The sequence below is a fragment of the Falco peregrinus genome, chromosome 12 (genome assembly GCF_023634155.1).
Source record: "Falco peregrinus isolate bFalPer1 chromosome 12, bFalPer1.pri, whole genome shotgun sequence".
NCBI lineage: Eukaryota > Metazoa > Chordata > Aves > Falconiformes > Falconidae > Falco > Falco peregrinus.
In genome coordinates this window covers 19,022,679-19,042,409 of record NC_073732.1, presented here as the reverse complement: position 1 = coordinate 19,042,409, position 19,731 = coordinate 19,022,679, and the positions used below count along the sequence as shown (strand labels likewise).

The 19,731-nt window shown below is 45.1% G+C and overlaps 1 protein-coding gene across 1 annotated transcript; it reads right to left on the bottom strand.

Moving 5' to 3' along the window:
* Positions 1-43: 43 nt before the first annotated feature.
* On the bottom strand, positions 44-19,731 carry EIF2B5 (eukaryotic translation initiation factor 2B subunit epsilon). The gene is made up of 16 exons (XM_055817301.1): positions 19,549-19,731; positions 18,177-18,301; positions 17,175-17,360; positions 16,899-17,076; positions 15,763-15,843; positions 14,934-15,011; positions 14,541-14,853; positions 13,775-13,920; positions 13,320-13,458; positions 12,583-12,684; positions 11,836-11,943; positions 10,827-10,917; positions 9,975-10,098; positions 4,522-4,647; positions 2,884-2,994; positions 44-1,820 (listed from the first exon to the last, which is right to left on the bottom strand). Exons 1-16 carry the CDS (start codon positions 19,699-19,701, stop codon positions 1,755-1,757), a joined length of 2,127 nt encoding a protein of 708 aa, XP_055673276.1. The 5' UTR covers positions 19,702-19,731; the 3' UTR covers positions 44-1,754.

The following is a 19,731-nucleotide window of genomic DNA, read 5'->3' as shown; positions in this document are numbered from 1 at the left end:
CACAACTGGAGACATACAATTCAAAGTCAAACAAAGCAAAGAAGCCGGTAACACCAGGATAGTTTTTATTTGCTCCCTGAATTAAATATTGGCAGATACAGAAAATTCAGGTACCAACTATTTCCCCAACATTTACAAGACTGAGTTTGCAATGTCAGAAAACAAGCACATTTATGCACAATCCTGGCAACTGATAGTGTGAGTGCACAAGATCACCCTGCCTGAACGTCAGTTTTTAGGAGGCAGTATCCCTGGTCTCCAGCACCTAACGCTGTCCCCTCACTGACAACTGTGACACCACAGAACAGCCAAGTAAATATCCTGAGTGGGCAGCTCCAGTGCACTTCCCCCCCCCCCCCCCCCCCAAAGGATTTATTCCGTGCTCCTCCTGAAGGGGCAGAGGCAAGGTCAGCACATCCAACAAATAACCTATGAACACAAGCTGATTCTTCGCTATGCCTTTTGTGCTCTGTTCTTTGAGAGCAGGAAAGAACACAGCACAGTGACACTTCCAAGAAAGCTGTTCTTAAACGCCTTATTACTGCCACACATTGTCTGTGCTGGCAACGCAGTGCCAGAGGCACACTCATTCCCTGCTGCATGCCGAGTTGCTCTGCGGCTGCTGAACTTTACAGCACTTTCCCTGCTGAGGGAAGGGAAGTTTTCAAATAAATAAAAGGACATGTAGTAAGCAAGCTTGTGTAACTAAAGTCATGTGGAAACACAAAGCACGTGCTGTTGAAGGAAATACCATTTGCTCCTTTTCACACTGGAGCAGAACTTAGGAACTTGCATCCTCCTTAAAGCAGCTGGCGTGGTCAGTGCCCTCAGAGCAAAGCACAAGTGAGGTTGGTGCAGCAGAAGCAGCCAGGCACCTCCACTACCTTTTTATAAAAAAAATAAAGGAACAGACACTTTTCTAAAGCATTTGCCAAGCTGGGGACACACAGAAGACAGATCACATCTAAGATGTAGTGATCCATGCAGCATTTCACTGGTCAGTGCACATCCACTGTTAGCCAACCCCCGCAGGGGGAACGGAGCACACATTATCCCCTACTCTACGGAAGGGGGAAACACAATGTTTTACCAACTCTACTGTGCAACCTTGTGTTAGATCCTAGCACAGCAGATGGCAAAAGATTTTCCCTTTTGGAAAGATCACAGAAGTGCCTTCTAGGCTTCAAAATGCCTTGGGCATCCTCAGACAACTGCATCTTCTTCAGGCACAGGAACTCCTGAATCTGAGTCCTGCACTCCAGATCCTAATCCATGTGCTCCCAACTCACCAACCTTGCCAGTGTCTCTTCAGTAGGAGTTCTCTTAGCTACAGAAGCAACGACTCCAAATAACTTAGCTATATGACCAGTCTTCCACAACCCTGGCAGTTAAATTTATAAGAGCGTTGTACACATTTGCATCTATTTTCTCCCTTTGTATTAGTAACAAAGACCTTCCAAAAGATAGCTTATAGTATATCATATCCAGCCTCCAGAGGGATCCTAGGTATCACCACCTCCTGCTTTTCCCTTATGGTTTTGACATTGGGTTCCAACCATCCAACATAAGGTGGCACTAGGCAAGTGAGGGAGGGAGGGAAGTGGCAAAGTTGGGAACACACAACTATGATGGGATTGTCAGTCACTTCGATGTCAGGCCCCACATCTACACACCATGCACTGGCATTGATCTTGCCCTGCCCACTCAGCCCAGAAAGGCAGAGGGAGTGCCTCTTCTCATACCGAACCACCCTGTCAGTCTTGGTCGCCATCAGACGACTCTTCCTCTGCCTCTTCCAGCCACTGGATAAACTTCTGGAGCTGCAGAGAGAATACAATGTAATTGGGTAACAAGTGACACCAAACAGAACGCTCAACAACCACACTGTGTCAGTGAGTACCACTATTATGCATGAGAAAGAGTGTTTCTAGGAGATATGGAAACGGAGGCAGATTGAAGGAGAGACCAAAGTTTAGATGTAAAACAACTGGGATGCCATGGACAAATACAGACTGTTTAGATTCCTGAGGGAGATTCCTCCAGTCAGACAATTCCCCCACAACACTCGGCAAAAAGACAAAAGTTCTGTTTTTTCAGAGCTTGAGGGAGAAAAGATGACAGCTGCACTTTAGCTAAGACATGTTATGAAAACTGCTGGGAAAATCCTACTCCCTGAGAAATTGCTGTAAAGAAAAGGCAGCTCATTTTACCTTTTAACTGGGCTCGAAAAGCAGCTGAAAGCACTGCTGACTTATACCAAGAGCTGACTTTGCAAAGGTTTTAAACAAAGTTGGAGTTCTTCAGAGATTGCTTTTTTCCCCTGCTCCTCTTCCAGATCCAGGGAAAGGGACTGGAACAGGGCTGAGCCAAACTGCAGCACGAAGTTCTGCCTGATGGAGGGGGGGAAGTTTATGTGCTCCTTTGCAACAAGCCAAATGAAACCACTCAGTACAGCAAACGCTCAGAAATACATGTGAAGGGACTGGCGAGCCAGGAATGAAAGCTTCAAAGGAACTGCATGGGGCCAGCACACAGGGCATTGGCCTAAAGCCCATTTCAAATGGGTGCTGGCTTAGAGAAGCCGCGCTACTACTCCAGAGAGTGCTGGCCTCGTGCTACAGAGCCCCTACTAAAACCAGTCTCCCTCTCCTACTACCTCTATTCCCCATCCAAACAGGATTATGGCAGAATGCACAGAAATGTCTGCTCTGGAGAAAAAAGTTGTGTTGCTTAGTGTTCAATGCACTGGTGCATTACTGGCCTACCATGTAATGGCAGCTGCTCCACAGAAGGCAACAGTGGCACCCACTCATAGTTTCTTTCAGCAGCTGTTGTCCCTCTCCTCCCCCTCCCCCCACCTCTTTAAACACCTTTGGGACTTACCCGCTGGTTTTTACGAAGCTGCCTTCCCTTGTCAGATGTGTCCCGCAAAGAGAACCAATTGAGAATTACATCTTCTTCCAGAATTTCCAGCTGGTAAAAGGTCATCAACACCTGCATTGATTAGAAAAGAGCAACAGGGCTCTCTATAAAGTCTTTTGAGCCTAGTACGTGTCCAAGTACAAAGTTTGCACGTACTCTGTGATTCCCGGCTCCATCTTCAACAGAAGGCACTCAGTCTGCTTAGTTTTGCTTTTATTGTTAAAAATAACTGTGCTTCTCCTACCAAGCCTTATGTTCCTGACAGTTACGTGCTATGACACATAATGAGTCTGAGTTCAAGCCCCATCAGCTTCAGCTCTGAGAATGCTGGGTATGATTGAGAGCTGTGGGCAACGAAGGGCCGCAGAGGATGTCAGTTCAAGATGTTACTTAAGTTCTTTTATAAAGCATCCCAAAACCCATCCCCAAAACAGATCTAACAAACAACTTACGCTGGCCCACATACACACAACGGTGACATGTGCCCAGAAGAGTATGAATCTATGCAGCTCTGCCTCAGACTCCCTTCTCCTGCCAGTTCTCTCTTAAAACTGCCTTATGGCAGGTGTCAAAGCAATTGGTCATTTATCAGCTCAAACTCTGGCACAGTGCAGCGAGGGTAAGATGCAATCATGCTTTCTCAGGGTGCCTTTGTGCTCAGGCAGAGCAAGCACTTTGCAGTCGGTCTCCTTGCGGCAAAGCAGTGACAAAGCTGGCTGCCAACTCCAAATATCAAGTGTCACTTCAATTCCCAGCCTCCAGGGAAACTCAGGCCCCCAGAACAATGGACACATGCCAAACCATTGCTGTACTTCAAGGACATTTTGGCTCACCAAACTGAAGGCTTTTGGCTACAGTCCTAAGTGCTTTGCCATTTAGCCAGAAGCACTGGTAGCAGAAGTTAGGACTACTCTTTCTTAAGGAACCAAGAGTTAAGCAGGCTCTAGGAGAGCTTTTCCAAAAGAGACAGGGTTTTCCTGAGACACTGCTAAAGGAAAGACTTCCGATCCAAGTCAAATGCTCTCAGTGTGACAGGGCAGAAGGAATGCAGGGACAAAATATTTGTGAAGGAGGGTGAGGAGGAATATACTGAAAACTCTCAGAAGTGGGGAGATAGGTCAGCTCCCCTTTATTCCCAGTTTCATAACTAGCTCAGCCTGAATAAGAAATCCCACCCTTATTCCCAGCTTTGCTTGTTTTGTACTCTAAAGCAGGATAAACCATTTGGCAGTTGGATCCCAGGGACCATAGAGAGACAAATGAAGAAAAGCTCTTCCTTAAGCAAGCCTCTGGCCTCACCTCTTCCAGCATCACACAACAAGGGCATCCAGGTTAGAAGCTGCAAAATAATAGCTCCCTTCAGGCTGCATGCTGGTAATTAATACTCACCCTCAGCTGTGGTCCCTCAGAGGCACAAACAGACACAGACTTCTTTTTTTTAAAAAAAGCAATTGTTATAGATGGATTTTCTATACACACTCTCCACTGAGACCCAAAAATTCTCTCCTCTAAAGCTGACAAGCCAATGATGCAAACAGGATGCATTTCACAATGAATCTAGCAAAAACAGGTCCTCACGAGTTGGGAGCAGATACTCACTTTAGCTATTGATGTGCAGAGACTTTCATGTTCCAAGAAGAATTCCTCAATGGCAAATAAGGCATTCAAGTGATCTGACGCCCGTTTTATGTAGTTCTTAAACAACGGGGTCCAGTTCTTCAACAGCTGCAGGGAAAACACACAGAAGAGTTCCTGAGCTACAAGATGGATGTGTGCACTCAGCCCTGCTTTTCCTCAGCTGTGCTGCGCTAAGAAACTGACCCAGGGAAGCATTTTAAGAAACCATTCAGCTGACCACTTAATATATTTGCCCCACTCTGTCCATGAAACAGATGCTGTTAAGTCTCACATATGCAGATAGGACCTAGTTTTACTAAGCAGCTCTGAGGATATCTGTTAGTTCTCTTGCTTTTGCCTCTCTGGGTGGAATACTGGATTATCACAATAAATGTGTTTAATGGAGTCTTACAGAAAATCATTTCACAGCAGATGGATCAGAAGAGGTACACACATGCTACTCAAACCTTTCCCCTACAAAGCAGCTGACATTTCAGTGGAACCTTCCTTCAAAGCAGAAAAGCAAATAAGAAAAATGAGAAAAAGACAATGCCAGGATAATTACCAGCTGAGTAGAAATGGACAGTGCAAAATAGCCACCCCTAAACCAGGAATGCAGTGGAGCAGCCCCTAAGTACACGTTACATGTTTGTGTGTTTGACACGCTTATTCTGTCAATCCTGGAGTCTGCTGCAGGGAATGGGTAGCAGGGATGAAGGGCAAGAAGTTGTTGCACTATTAGCTGATCTCAGTTCTCTCCTCCGAGGCTTAGTTTTATGAAATCTTTAGTTTAATGATTTTGGTGCTGCCTCTTCAAACAGTATTTCTGTCCAAGTCCCCCACAGCTCTTCCACTTGTTGTACATATCTGGAAAGTAAGCAGCAAGGAAAGCTCTGCAAAGCAATGCAGACTGACCTGAATCTGGAATAGTAGGTAATGTAATAAAGATACTTAGACCCCTGTCCGTAACTATTTTAAAAGGTATCAGAACTAGGATACAATACAAAAAATTCCTCACTGGCCAGGTCATGACCAGACCATCCTACAAAAACAGTTAGGAAATTAAATCAGAGTTCCACATCTTTTAAAATGGATTAATTAAACAGCAGGCATTACTGCAACTACATCCCTGGCATGCCCTTACAGTTATACTGTTTTGCTGTGCCTTCAAAAGTGTCTCCTTACAGAATACATCTGGTTCGTTTTGAAGGGAAACAGGTAATTCACAGAGGCTTAGGGTGTAATGAAGCAGCTTTGAGTCACCTACATTCAGGGTTAACCAGAATTATTCTGTCCCGGTAGTAGCCCTGCCAGAAAAAGAGCTCCAGGACATATAGCAGAGCTAGAACCCCAAGCTAGTGTGGACTACCAAAGGTGCCTGTACTAGGAAACACTGCTCAGCTGCTCCCTAGTACTACATACACTCCATCACCTCTTCAGACACATTTGCTACGCAACCATGCTGGAATTTGCATGCCTTAAGCAGAAACAAAGAAGGGGATTAGTACTAACTGATCTGTATAGTAGTACATCCACTGGTTCAAAGAATAACAGTAACAGTACAGAATGATCCTAATCATCACCGTATCACAACAAAAAACTGAGGGTTGTGTGGCATACTTCCAGAAAGTATTTTAGTCTTTAATAAAATGCTTAATTCTAAACACTCTTCCCTCCTCTACAACCATCTCCTGCATTTTTATTATCCTTTGGAATTCTTTACTTCAAATATAATAAAGCTACTAGCAAGTTCTTTTCAGGCTAAGAAATATTTCGTAATACCTTTCTGTTAATGCCTTTAAATCGTAAGCTGGCCCAATTCTAACCAGAATCCGTGAGTTTCTGAAAGGAAGTTGTTTATAAAGAAAGCAGTGCTATAAACACTCACAACCCCAGGACTCAATCCAGTATGCCTACTGCTGGGAAAGGGAAGGAAGAAAAAATATACCATCTCAGGCCAAGAACATGCACTGTATGTAACTGGTGCTAACGGGGAAAGCAGGGCACAGCCCCACAGAGCCCCTAGCAAAAACAGCCCTAATAAGCCTGTACGAGCAGAGAAGCTGTTTTTGGAGTTTCATGAAAATCTGAACTGGGGAACTAGAAGCTTGCAATTACTTTAGATTGAATAAAAGACTGAAAAATGTGGAAAGATACCTGACAGAGCCCTACGGACAATGTAACTTTCCAGGCTTTGACTCTACCTGAGTAACTCCTCAAAACAATCTACAGTCTAGCAAATTTCTCTGACAGGTTGCTTCATTTTTTCATCAGATCTGGCAGCAGGCCTATTTTACCCCTACCTCCAGCGCAGAACACCATCATGAAGCATGTGCAAAGCACAAGGGACGAAGTTGTAATTCCAGCCTGTTACACCATAACAGCATCTGTGCCAATCACCATAAACTGCTTCAGTGAAAGCAGAGATCCATTTGGTCCCTGAATAAGCGATCCCAGGTTGTGTTCACTTGCATGACATTGCAAAAGAGTAAGGCGCCCTAACAGAAACCTGACAAGGTGCACCACACATGCTAGCTGCTGGGCAGCAATGCAGACACTAGCCAGCTCAGCAAACTGAACTGCTATATTGCCTCCCCAGCTCTCTTCAGACATCCTCACCTATGTAACCTTGTTTGCTGCTGCTTCAGTGACAACAGAAGCGAAACCTTCAGTTTATCAGCAGCTTCAGCCACATTTGCTCAAATCAAGTCTACAGTTTTAGGAAAGGTTTGGTTTTCTATACCATCTCTGCTTTCCAACTTGTACAAGAGCTGAACAAGATGCCTGACATACATCGAACTGGGTAACTATTTCTCAAGCCTCCATGTTTCATCTGAAATATACCCAGAGGCATATCCTTTACCAGATGCTTGTTTCCTAGAATTGCTGCAACACTTAAGAGCTTCATGCTCAGGGGCCAGCATTTCAGAGCACATACTGTGGTTTCAAGTAAAACCATACATCATAACTATGGCATTTCCACAATTTCCCCTCCTGAGGTGTCTGGGACTGTTCTACCATCACTCTTACACAAGCATCACATCTTTGTTCAGCATCTCTTAGTCAGACTTGAGGTACAAAGAGTTAGAAACATAAAACAGTTCTGTAAAGTTCAGTGGTCTTCCGATATTCACCACTCTCGGAAGGCAAGTATCCCCATCTCACACAAAATAACACTTTGCCATATGTAAACCATCATAAGCAGATCTCAGCCTAATACTGCTCTTGACTGAGGCAGTTTTAGCTGCATAGCTACGCACTTCAGCAACGTGCTTTCACTATGTACTAACCTATACCAAACTAGCACTTGGGATTCTCAGGGTGTAAGTCAGTATTAGTAAATTAATGGAGGGTACTTTCTACTAACTAGAGAACCACAAGTTGCAGAAAAGCCACTGTTTCAGATGCTGTACAAACATGCATGTTCTGTTCTGCCAGAAGAACTGGTCTCTTTTCTTCAGAGCACTGTTGGTAAATATACAAAGCAGCGCTGCCCAGGAAGACCATCGATGTCTGTTTAATAAGCCTTTGAAGGCTGATTCACTGCCTCCATCAGAGGTACATCTCAGCTCAAACATATCGGGTTATCGTAATGGTGACTAATATCATGTGTGTAATTCAACATTACCAGTACACCTTACCAGGATACTGCCTTCCTGCTGATTTCGGTACAGAAAGCCAGCACAACAATTCCGCATGCAGTAGAGACACCAAGGCACAAAACCATCCTGGAGAAGGACTCTCTAAGAAACTTCCTGGTTGTTCTTTACAAGGGCCATCTGGAGAAACTGGCTACCATGACAGTTAATTGGCTTGGCACTTAGCTCTCTTTGATAAATCTATGGATAATATCAGTTTCATAAATACACGTGCCATACAATTCCCTGCCTAGAGAAATTCCACTTCTCCATGACACAGGGCACGGTCACCCTGAATATTGCATTTAGATTATTATCACTTGTCAGTAAGTTGATTTCCTGTCTCTGCTGTTAACCATGAGCATCAGCTTTTCTGCCATGAAATATACACAAAGTTACCCAGAGTTAAGGCCTTCATGTACTTCCGTTGTCTTCAGCTTCTAAAGGGATTTGGGCAATTACACAAAACGTTATGCATTTAAGTAGCATCCCTTATCCCAGACTAGAATGTCTTCTGACACAAAGTTTCTCCTGTCCTACTCATGCTAGATTAGGAGCCCAATCTGGGAAACAGAAAGAGATGCCATAGCCTAGCTGGGAAAAAAAAAAACCCAAACGTCCTACACAGCTACCAACTCCACACAACCTCCTGTCTAGATATAATGCTTTCCACTTAAGTCTAACACCTGTTCTAACACTCTCTTCAGTTCTCCTCCTTTAATTCTCCTTTTCCAGGACAGGACGTGTTATTCAATCAACAAAGTCTGGGAAAATGAACAAAAGCAAGCAGAATTTAAACAGAGTGAACAGCAATGTCTCACTAAACCATCTGATGAACAGATCAGTTCACATGGATGTTTCCTACAGAAGGCATCTCCACATGTCCAGGAAATTACTTAAGTGCCATGCTTACACCTACGTAAAGAAGAATTAGTTTTCCACACTTCCCCATCAACTGAAAGTACATACTTCCTCACAGAAAGGATTATGAGGATGTCTAGTGTTCCTCTTTAGCTCCATCTCCTAAACAAATTAAACTAGTCCTTCCCAAACCCATTCATCCCAAAAGAGCACCTTTGTAACCTGCAGAGTTTGAAAAACTCAATTACATAAGCGAACTATAGCAAAGAGACAAAAATACAACTTCAGCTTGGATCAAGAAAACCATTAAGATAAGACTGCCTGCTTTTTAAAGCAAATCCTACCCTATTTTGTCTCCCTTAAGTCAGGAAATAGAAATTGCTCTCACCCTATTATACAACCCGTCTCTTTAGAGACGCAACAGAACCCTCTATCTTTGCTCAAGGCAACAATATCATGGCTTTGCATTTGGCTGGAAAAAAATTGGCACTAATTAAAAGTATGCAGACAAGTAAGACCTTGGAATAGATCCCACTGGGAGAGGAGCACTCTCTGATGCCCCAGAGACAGGGTTTATGATGAACTGGAATTGGATTTCTGGAATACAAGGCTGTAAAGACATCTCTAACAGTCCCTCTCTTTTCTCTTCTACAAGTGATGCACTTATTCTATCACTCACTGGGAACAGAAACAACCATCGGTACTGAAGTAAGGCTCCCCACCCCTATAGTCTCAGCTGATTCTGTCAAGCAGGTAGCATAATTACAGTTCACTTTTATTTCTACAGAAGACAAAGAGGTTCATGAACTCGAGGAGTTCAGGTGGTTTTAGCTTCACCAAAAAGTCTTCTCAGCAAGGAACTACTTGGGGCATCCAGGCAGAGTCCTACACACTAGGAGAAAAGCCCAAAGAAGAGTCAAATGAAGCAGGACTCACCGGAACTAATGCTGAGAAATAGTTCTGGGAGTCCAGGTTTGCATCCAGCTGCTGCAGTGGGAACTCCAGGATCACTTTACTGAGCACCTGCATCATCTCCTTCAGGCCAATGTTATACGCATACCTGCAACGAAAAAGGCAAAACCCCACAACATTTCACACTATCTTCACAGACATAGAGCAGAAAATTTGCTTTTCGTCTTTCAGGCTTGTTTTTTTATTTGTTTGGTTTTCCAAGTATTCAGACAACAAAACCACCGTGCATTGCATCAGGCCCTGCATAAGGCCACAAGTCCTGAAAATGTGCTATCACTGTGGAACGAGCTGCTGCAGGGACAGCACCCTCACGTTTACTAGAGTGCTGTAGGAATACTGTTGCACAAGAGAAGGGAAACGGGTTTGTATCTGAGAAATACTAGGTAAAAGACACTCTATGTGCTTTAGACTTGCTACTGTAAAAAAGAGTGGACAAGCTCCGCCCCAGCACAGCCCCAGCTGTAAGCAGCTGGCCAAATGTTGCAATGCACAGAGCAGCAGCCCCTGCATGAACTTATAGGCAGCCTGTGCCAAGAAGTGGCTCGCTGTCTTCAGTCCACAGTTACTTAATAGCAATTCAATCTCTCGTTACAGAATCGGGGCAGGAAAAGCCTAACCACTGAGGATCCTATAGATGCAGCTGGAGTTCTCCATCAGTTTCTGTTGTCATTCAGTTATGACCTCTAATCCGCATTTCTCATGCTCTGTACTGATAACATTAGTGTTTAACAACCAAACACGGGTATTCACATAGTTTCTCCACTTCTTTCTATATCTGCTCTCAAACCCAACTGTTCAGCATTAGGGAACACTCACTTGAGGGAGTTGATTTCCAGGACCAGGTTGTCACAGGAAATGTTTTCTTCTTCACCCCTCTGTAATGTACCCAGAACCTCATTCTGGAAAACTAATGTAAAAAAGGACAGGTAGTTAGACATGACAGGGAAAAGCACAGGTTCTTCAAATTGTTCATTACTGAAGAAACTCTATGCTCTTAACAAAGCAAGCACTCTGACACAGATGTCTATTTGTTCTCTGTAAGCTGGTACAAAACCACATCAACTATACTTTTAAATAGTGGAATATAATTAAATAAAGGAGATTACCTACTAGGTATCATTGATCTAGCCACACAAACCAGCACAAAGCTATTTATCTGTGCAACCTTTTAGAGCAGAATTTCTATTACACTTTCACAATCTAGCCTTTCTCATTCAGACAAACCTCATCTTCCCCTAACTAAAGATGTGAATTCAAACTTAAAATTTACTAGTTTAATTTTCTTTGGGAAGGTATTTTAACATGAAAAAGGCTTTCCCCCCCCCCCCCCCCCCCCCCCAGTTTGGCTTGAACTCTTTTCAAATCCAGGTAAGTTTAACACAGCGGAACAGAAAACCAAAGCCTATCTGCCAAAAGAGGCAGCTCCTACAAAAACATTTAATTTGCCAGCATGACCACAGCAGTAAGCTGTCTGGACAGGGAAACTCTGCTGGACCATCACATAATCTCTGAGTTTAAATAAATGGCAGCGTCATTGCCTAAACCGACAACTCAGGGAGGTCACTTTCATGAAGGCCCAGGATCAGGAGTGAAAAAGATGGAGAATCTTTGACTGGTTCCTCATCCTTGGCTGCCTCAGGTTAACACAACAACAATACTGGGCATATTAAAGAACTCTGTAGAAAATGCAGGAAGTGAGGTCAGGAAACAAATATATTACAGACTTCCACAAATTTTCCAATACACCTAGAGAAAGCAGCACAAATCTCACACTGACTGCATTATCTTGCAGACCCACCATACTTCTTAACAGACCATCTCTCACCTTTGATGTCATCTAGCTGAGGGGATGCTGCCCGACTGTCTGGCTCCTCAGAGCCCATGCTCAGGTCACTGTCTGACTCGCTCTCTTCCTCTGAATGCATAGTTGGGCCTGATGAAGAAAAGATGCAGCACTGAACACTCGAAAGCTGCAGCTGTCATATGCATAAGGAACCAGGTGTCCCAGAGACTTCCCAACTAAGTCAGCAACTATCTGTCCTTGCAAGGAAGCTTCTGCTTGCGGGTCCAGATGATTAGATTTGCTGCAGAGGGAATGCTACAGCTGGCACTGGGATAATGGGACTTTTTTTAAGAGTCTGCATGCAGACAACAAAGGACAGGGACAGAAGCAGACATATTTTATGCAGACTGCTGACTCACGATGGAGCAATGTCAGCAGACACTGTCACTAGCAGGAAGAAAGCCAGCAGTACCCAGAATAGCCAAAGCATATTCCCTCTAAGGGAGGGCCTGGTATCCCATAGTGCACCCTTCACACCACAGGCAGCTCTGTGTGTTAGCTTCTGACAAATACACAACAAACATCTTCCACAGAGCACAGGAAGAGAGAATCTGGTCCACCACCTGCTTTCACCTCTCACCTTGCCTCCATACACGTTATCTGGAGCCAGCCTGCTTCACAAAGCCCAGGTCTTACTCTAGACAAAATTACCAGTGTCCCACTCAGCCAGTTTCCCTGACACAGGTCCATCTGTCCACCTCCAGGTGACTACACTAAACTTTTCCTCACCCCATAGGCTTTGTCTCTGCTCTTCTTCATCCTCTTCATTCTTGTCATTTGCTTTCCAGAGATAGCCTCTGCCCTCTGAGCCTACATCCTTTTTATTGTAACCTGAAAAAGAAACAGTGATTAGGAGGCAGATGTACTGGATCTGCTTACAGGCAAACCTGAAATAGACTGGTATAACTTGCACATTACTGCCCCTGAATATCCTTCATCAAGAGGGAGCTGGGATTCCTGCAGATGCATACATATTTCAGCTTTTATCTTCTCACTTGCCTTGACAAGTGACAAACTTACTCCTCCCTACAGCAGCAACATTCAGCTGACCGTGTTTAGATCTCTTGTCAAACCCAGACTGGTAGAAACAGCACTTCACGAGGACAAAGTCCTTGGACACAGTCCAGGTATGAGGACATAGATCTTGCAACTTGCCTTGAACTGTGAACACCTCTTCCAACTTCACCTTATTGTCTCGTACAAGGCCCCTACTCTAAGAAAAATGGAAAAATAGCTGAGTCTCCAAAGATTTTAATACTGGGATACTGAGGTACATCTCACTGTCCAACTTGAGCTGAATATCCTTGCTTGCCCTGCTGAAAACAAACATGTTCCAAGCTGATTGTTGCACTAAGCTTCAACCTGGCACTGCAGAGTCTACAACGGGGGAGGGAAAGACCCCAAAAGATCATGCAAGGCAAAGCCCTCTGCATAGCCTGAGTGCATGGAACCAAAGACCCTCATACCTTTTAGTTTCACTTTGCTTTCCTGCTTGTTCACGCCAGAATCATCACTGAACTGGTCATCATCATCTTCCTCCTCATCTGGTGGGTGCAGAGAGATCACTGTGCCCTCAGAAAGAGTGATGCCAGGACCTACTACTACCTGCAAGTATGTGCAACATATCTTAATGAAGAAATACCCTGATTGCCCCCATGTATCTCCACCAGCACAGACAACGGCTGCTCCAGGCAAGCTGTATACTAACAAGTATAATTGAAAAGATCAGCACTGCTCGATCACATATCACACTACCCTAGCCAAAAAAAAATAAGATAAAGGTGGGAGCAGTAGAATATCCCCCACCTCTGCACAAAGGCTTGGAGTAGCCTTGGCATGCTGGTATTCTGGTATGGTCTAGTGTAAGCCTAGTAACCTGCCAAGACAGACAAAAAGCAGAACAGACATAAATACAGCTCACCTGAGAAGAGAGGACACAGCGGGGCTTTAGCTTTACTTTCTCCTTCACTTCAGCTTCATCACAGATAACAGAATGGCAGATCTCCACGTTATCTGCTATGTGTACTCTGTCCCAGAGAAAAGCTCCATCCAAAATGACTTTATCACCTGTTATGCATCACCAAGCACAAATACGTTGAGCAAGGGAGTGTGTTGCTCTCCCACACTGCTGAGTCCACTAGAAAGCATCTTGCTGAATCCCAGTGCCCTTGATGCATGACGGATGTTAGATGAAAGGTAAAAATTGGCCTTAGAGGCCTACAGCTACTTCTTACCCAAAGCTAAAAGACAGGTTTGATCTCTACAAAGATTTAACAAGCTGACAGTAACAACTGACTTCTTGGTTTTGCATAAATACAGCCAAATCACAAAAAAATTCCAGCCAAGACTAGCAAGGAGTACCAGGCAGTTCACAAAAACAGAGACAGATGTCCCTTATTTGCAGGATGTTGGTAGGTAATAACTCTAGATCAGTAAAAGTCATGCATTCTCTACTATCAAAACAACTTACTTGCATGAAGTACCTTCCACCTTTCATCATCATTATGGTACCCTGAAAACTATTTCCTCTGCTGGAAAAGCAAACTTTTCTCCTTTCTTCCCATTAGAAGTCAATCAATACCCACTTACCATCCTCTCTCAGAGCCAAATGCACATTAAAAACTAAATCCCAACAACTTGCACCCTTGCCTGGCAAGGCCTACATGCCCCCCCATTCTTTTACTCACCTATCCTACAGTTCTGCCCAATAATGCTGTTTGTTATAGAGCAGTTGCTGCCGATGACCGTTCCCTGCCCAATGAGTACGTTCTCTTGCAGCACACTGCCGTGGCCAAGGCTAACATCCACCCCTCGGTAAATGTTGTGTTTAGAATGGGTGTAACTCTGATTCTTGTCATCAGTGAAGTTCATCTCTGGAGTCAAAGGATAAACCCAGCGCCGGATGATGTCAGAGCACACAGCTTCGTACATTAGCAGATTGCATATATGAGCACCGTACTCTTCTGTCGTTACGTGCATATGGATCTGATTCCCCAGGACCTGAGAGAGAGGGAGGAGCATGTCAGAAGATTCTCTAATGCAAGGCAACAGGATGTCCCTTCTAACAACCCTCTCCTTACCTCCTCATTGACCAACAGACCACGCACAAAGTCATCTCGTGTCTGGTAGTCAAAATTGTCTGTGAACAGCTCAGCCACCTGCCAGGAGCAGAACATAAGGAAATAATACAGTTAGCAGAAAATATTGCCAGAGAGGCCAGACAATTAATGGCTGTTCAGTGGTTCTCAGAGAGCAGTGTTATATAGCACAGGAAAGTGATGTTCTTGCCTTGAATAAAGCTTTGAATCCTTCTGCTAGGAGTGTTGACCTTCCCATCTCCTACTCCTAGCGGAGACTATGAACAGATTCTGATTTTCAGAAGGGGACAAACATTGCTTTAACATTTCCAAGCAATCTGCCCAGCCTCACTTTGTAGTTTCACGCTCAAAGGAAGGCTGTAGACCAGCTTTTTCAGACGTGGAAGAGGTGTTAGCAAGCCTAGGCTGGAATAACCCTGAATGTTACCCTAACATGGTACCAGCTTGCAAGTACTGACATTTTTCCATAGCACAGCCTTCACCTCTGCTCCACAGATGTAAATATACTCAAAGTGAAAGCACTTATTTTCCAGAATAGTTTCATCCTGCGCCAAATCAGCCAGTCTACTGATGCATCCACTGTCTAGTTCTGCCTGGGCTCGAGCAAGGGATGCCAGATACAGACCGAGCACCCATACAGCCCACGGAGGAGTGCCACATGATCACTCAGGCTCTCAGCTCAATCACTGAGAAAAGCTGAGAGTTCTGGTTCCCAAACTTACTACACTCAGGCCACCTGCATCCCCTGCACAAGCAGGACAAAGGAAGCAATGCAGATTGACTTTTGGACCCTCAGAAGGGTAGAGCTCACCTGCGGAGAGCAGATACTGATATGACAATCCAGCAAGTCATGGCGCACCTCAACATTCTCAATAGAGTTCTGGAACAGACTCTGAAAGAGAAAAAAATTCCAGTGATTTGAGTGCCTCATACAGTACCAAACCCCAAATGCCTTCTATAAGCCGGGGCAGTATTGGTTGAATAATTAAACTAGCTTAAGTTCTGAAGATCAGAGAAATCTACAATCTACAGAGATACAAGCTTAGCAGGCACAGCCTGGTCACATACAGAGTCAGTCAGCAAAGATTGCCCTCATCCTTACACAGCGCAGCTCTCCAAGATACAGCTTGTACTTTGAACAATCACTTTTCCTCCAGGAGGCTCCTTACCTTAGTCACTGGGTGCTACAAGTGTGCAAAGAACATTGATATATCAAAACGCAAGTCGCAGCTTTCATATCCCCTGTAGGTTTTTACAGCTGTGGGTTGTTGTTGTTGTTTGGTTTGTTTTTTCCTTTTTGGCTTCCTACAGTGATCTGTGTTTTCACTTGAAGGTAAAAAATAATCTACTGATTACTGATTTGGGGCTGAAAATGCCATATAATCACAGTCTTAGTTTTGAGCTGAAAAAAGAAAAACATCCATCTATCTCACTGGAGAAAGTGCCTCCACAGACATTTACAGAGCATTTTCTACATTATTAGGTAAACAGTACAGGCAGAGGTAATAGGAGGTACTACCCCTTCCACCTGCTGTTATTCCACCCTCCGTGACAGGCTCAGTGCCACTTCAAAATGGTTTGTGTACAATAGTGGTATATGCATCCCAATTTGGGAACCACTGTGATAGCACAAATCATTCAACTCCCGTTTCACATGGAGAAAAGGAATCAAACAAATGCAAAACCTGAATTGTGAGAAATATGTCTGCCCCATCTTCAAATTGTGAAACAAGTCCCGAATGTGTGCATCCCAACACAATTTCACCAAGCCTCAAATAAAAGTTAAAGGTAAAAGGCCAGTTTACGAAGAGTTAACTTCCTACCACCTGCTCCCCCAAAAGCAGCAGCAAGCACAGCTCCCTGGCCTTCACTCAAGGAGGACCTCCTCCTTGGGATGGGCTGCTTCACCACCACAGCCCTTTTCCACCTGTCAAGTTCCAGACGCACCATAGGAAAGCGGAATCGTTTCAGCCCCTGGGTTCTCTGGTAGTGAAGGACACGGCTTGTGGCACTGTCCATGGCAATTACAATGTCATCCTCTTTGCACCTGGCATGGTGACCAGGTGAAGACTCCTTGAATATCATCGTCATCACAGAAACGTTCTTTTCCATCTTACGACGCAACCTGAAAAAGAAGGGCAGAAGTTTAAAAATGACTCTTCAGAGAGTTAAGAGCCCAGAGTCTCAGCACACCAGGCAAGCATACACTCTTTCAACACCTACTTGTGCTCTTCCAGGGCTTTGGATATATTGAAATTGGACACCACATCTCCAGTGACAAGAATGAAGTCTGAACGAACAAGGGACTTGGCATCAACGTCTCGTAGCACATCACCAAGGGAGCGGTACAGGTCAGAAGTCACAAAGCGCACCGTGTTGGGAGAGGTGTGGCGGCACCACTTGGATTTTCTGGGAGGAGAAAAACACATCAGGAAGGCATAAAGAGGCTATTCTATAGAGAACACACTAGGACACAGTGCCCCAGTGCATGCCACATCTGTAAGTCCATGCAAGGAGAATCCTGTTACAGTGAGCCCACTATTGATAGGCTTAGGCATGCTCATTTGCACACAGCGGATAAACTGAAGAGGTTTAGACTTTGTGACCGTAGCTTACGGAAACCTAGGGAAACCCAATTCTACTGTGAGCCAAGTTTTGACAAAGGAAAAGGAAAAGTTACACAGAACCCAAACTTTTTTTTTTCCTTGGAAAGCAGTGCCTCAGTATCCTGGTTTTGGCTGGGACTGAGTTAATTTTTGCAGCAAGCAGCTGTGTGGTGCTTGGTTGCCAGCCACGGTTAAACCACAACACTCAGGCAGGGAAAAGACTGCACATTTCTCTTTAGCTTGCAAACCTGCAGCACGCAGAGGCAAAGGTGCAGAGAGAGCTGTTTCCATACGCTCCTGCATGGCACACCAAGACATGGCATAATGCAAAGGGCAAGTACTCTAATTTACATGGCTACCCACAGGAAACCCCTGCTTTTAGACAAGAAAAGTTAAATGCCAATATAAACGAAGTCCCAAATCACTCAACCCTTTTAATACACTCAACAACCACACTCCTTCACAGGAGGAATAGTCTTTTTTGACATATACTGAGACAATTGTTGAAAGGGAATCTCTTGCACAGAGTTTTCATAAGGATCACTGAGACCTTTGAGGCTTGTTGGAGGACAGTAGAATCCTTTCCATGATAAAGCTAAAGAGAAGAAGAGATTCTTACTGTAAATGCTCTTTTATCTCAGCTGACTTCCAACAGCAGAAAACAAAGGTTTCTTCCACTCCAGTTGCTGTTAGGAACTCCAAGGTATAGTCAATCATGGCCACATTTGCCATAGGTAAAAGAGCCTAAAAAAACAACCAAAAAAAAACCAACCCAAAACCATACAGACAGCTGAATAAACACTCTGTACCTCAACATCAGCAACAGCCTCTTCCAACTTAAGGACAGAGTATCAGTAATATAAAAAAAAATAACACAAGTAACTGCTCCACCACTTTTTATCAAAAATTTTTAGAGTTTACCTAAACAGTAAGAGCTAATTTATGATCTCCTATAGGGGCAGATGCCAGTTCAGATAGGAAGGCATAAAAAAAATGCAAAGCTATGACATACAAAACTTCAAGACGACTCAGACAAATGAAAGACTGAGGCAGTGGCTGAAATCCCAGAGTGCCAATTCCCTGACTCAGGCTTTAACTGCTTCAAGAAAAACCTGTCAGACATGAATGATGAAGCCACAGGAGTATGAGTGTCCAGAATTAAACAAGGGGAAAAAACCCCACCAAACCAACCTAAAGTGAAGTGAGTATTTACTTGACCTGAGACTCAAGCCACACTTTTAAACCGAGTTACTGATTCACAACTGAGTGATCTCATACTGTTCTCTAATTAATTTTTGCTGCTGTTTCGGTTCAGGCCTGAGCTCGCGTGTATAATCATGACCTCCACAAACATTTAATCAGCAAACGAGGTAAGACTCGTTCAGACCTAAATTCTCCAGAAGTGCTCTTTCCTTTAATATAAAGCCTTCTGATCTGGGTAATTAAAGCGCTTTCCCCATGCATTTTTCTGGCCATATTCTTTAACCCATTACTGCCGGCAAGCACAAAGATTTTGTTTCTTTCCTCTGTCAGAACCGAGCTTGCCAAACCCACTGCTGCTGCTGCATCAGTGACAGACGAAAAGCAAGCAGCACAGCTCGCCTCGCCATATGGAAAAGCAAACAGCACCAAGGCAGCAATTGGATCCCCACTGCCTCTACAGAGGGGAACAGAGACTGCTACAAGCGAGGACAACCCCTCGTCAGAGGCTCCCACAGCGCGGGGGGGCTGCCCGAGCCCCGGGCGGACGCTGAGGCCCAGCAGCCCCCCAGGACCCGCCGGTAGCGGCTGGGGGGCCTCGCCTCGCCCGATCCAGCCCGGGGCTCTGGCGGTGGGGCACAGCGCGACCGCTGCCGGCGAGCACTCCGCCTCTCGGCAGAGGCCTGCCCGCTCCGGTCCGCCAGGGACGGCGGAGACCGGGACAGGCGGCCCCGGACGGACCGGCCCGGGGGAGACGGCAGCAGCCGGGGGGGGAGGGGGGTGTTTCTTACCCGCGGCCGGTCTTTGGAGATAGGGAAGAAGCGGCGGTTGAAGCTGTCGGCGACCAGCACGGCCTGGAGCGGGGGCGGCGGCTCCTCCTGCGGGTCGGTGCCGCGGGCCGCCCCCGCGCCAGCCCCTCGCCTCGCCGTGCCGCGCGCCGCCATCTCCTCACGCTGCCGCAGCCGCCCCTTCCG

What these genes read in the sequence shown, in the direction of transcription:
- EIF2B5 (XM_055817301.1), bottom strand. Translation starts at nt 19,701, where the DNA reads ATGGCGGCGCGCGGCACGGCGAGGCGAGGGGCTGGCGCGGGGGCGGCC. An exon ending in TCAGTATCTGCTCTCCGCAG is followed by an intron (nt 15,012 to 15,762) that starts GTGAGCTCTACC and finishes TGCTCCTGGCAG; the next exon opens with GTGGCTGAGCTGTTCACAGA. An exon ending in TCTGCACATCAATAGCTAAA is followed by an intron (nt 2,995 to 4,521) that starts GTGAGTATCTGC and finishes TAATCAATGCAG; the next exon opens with GTGTTGATGACCTTTTACCA.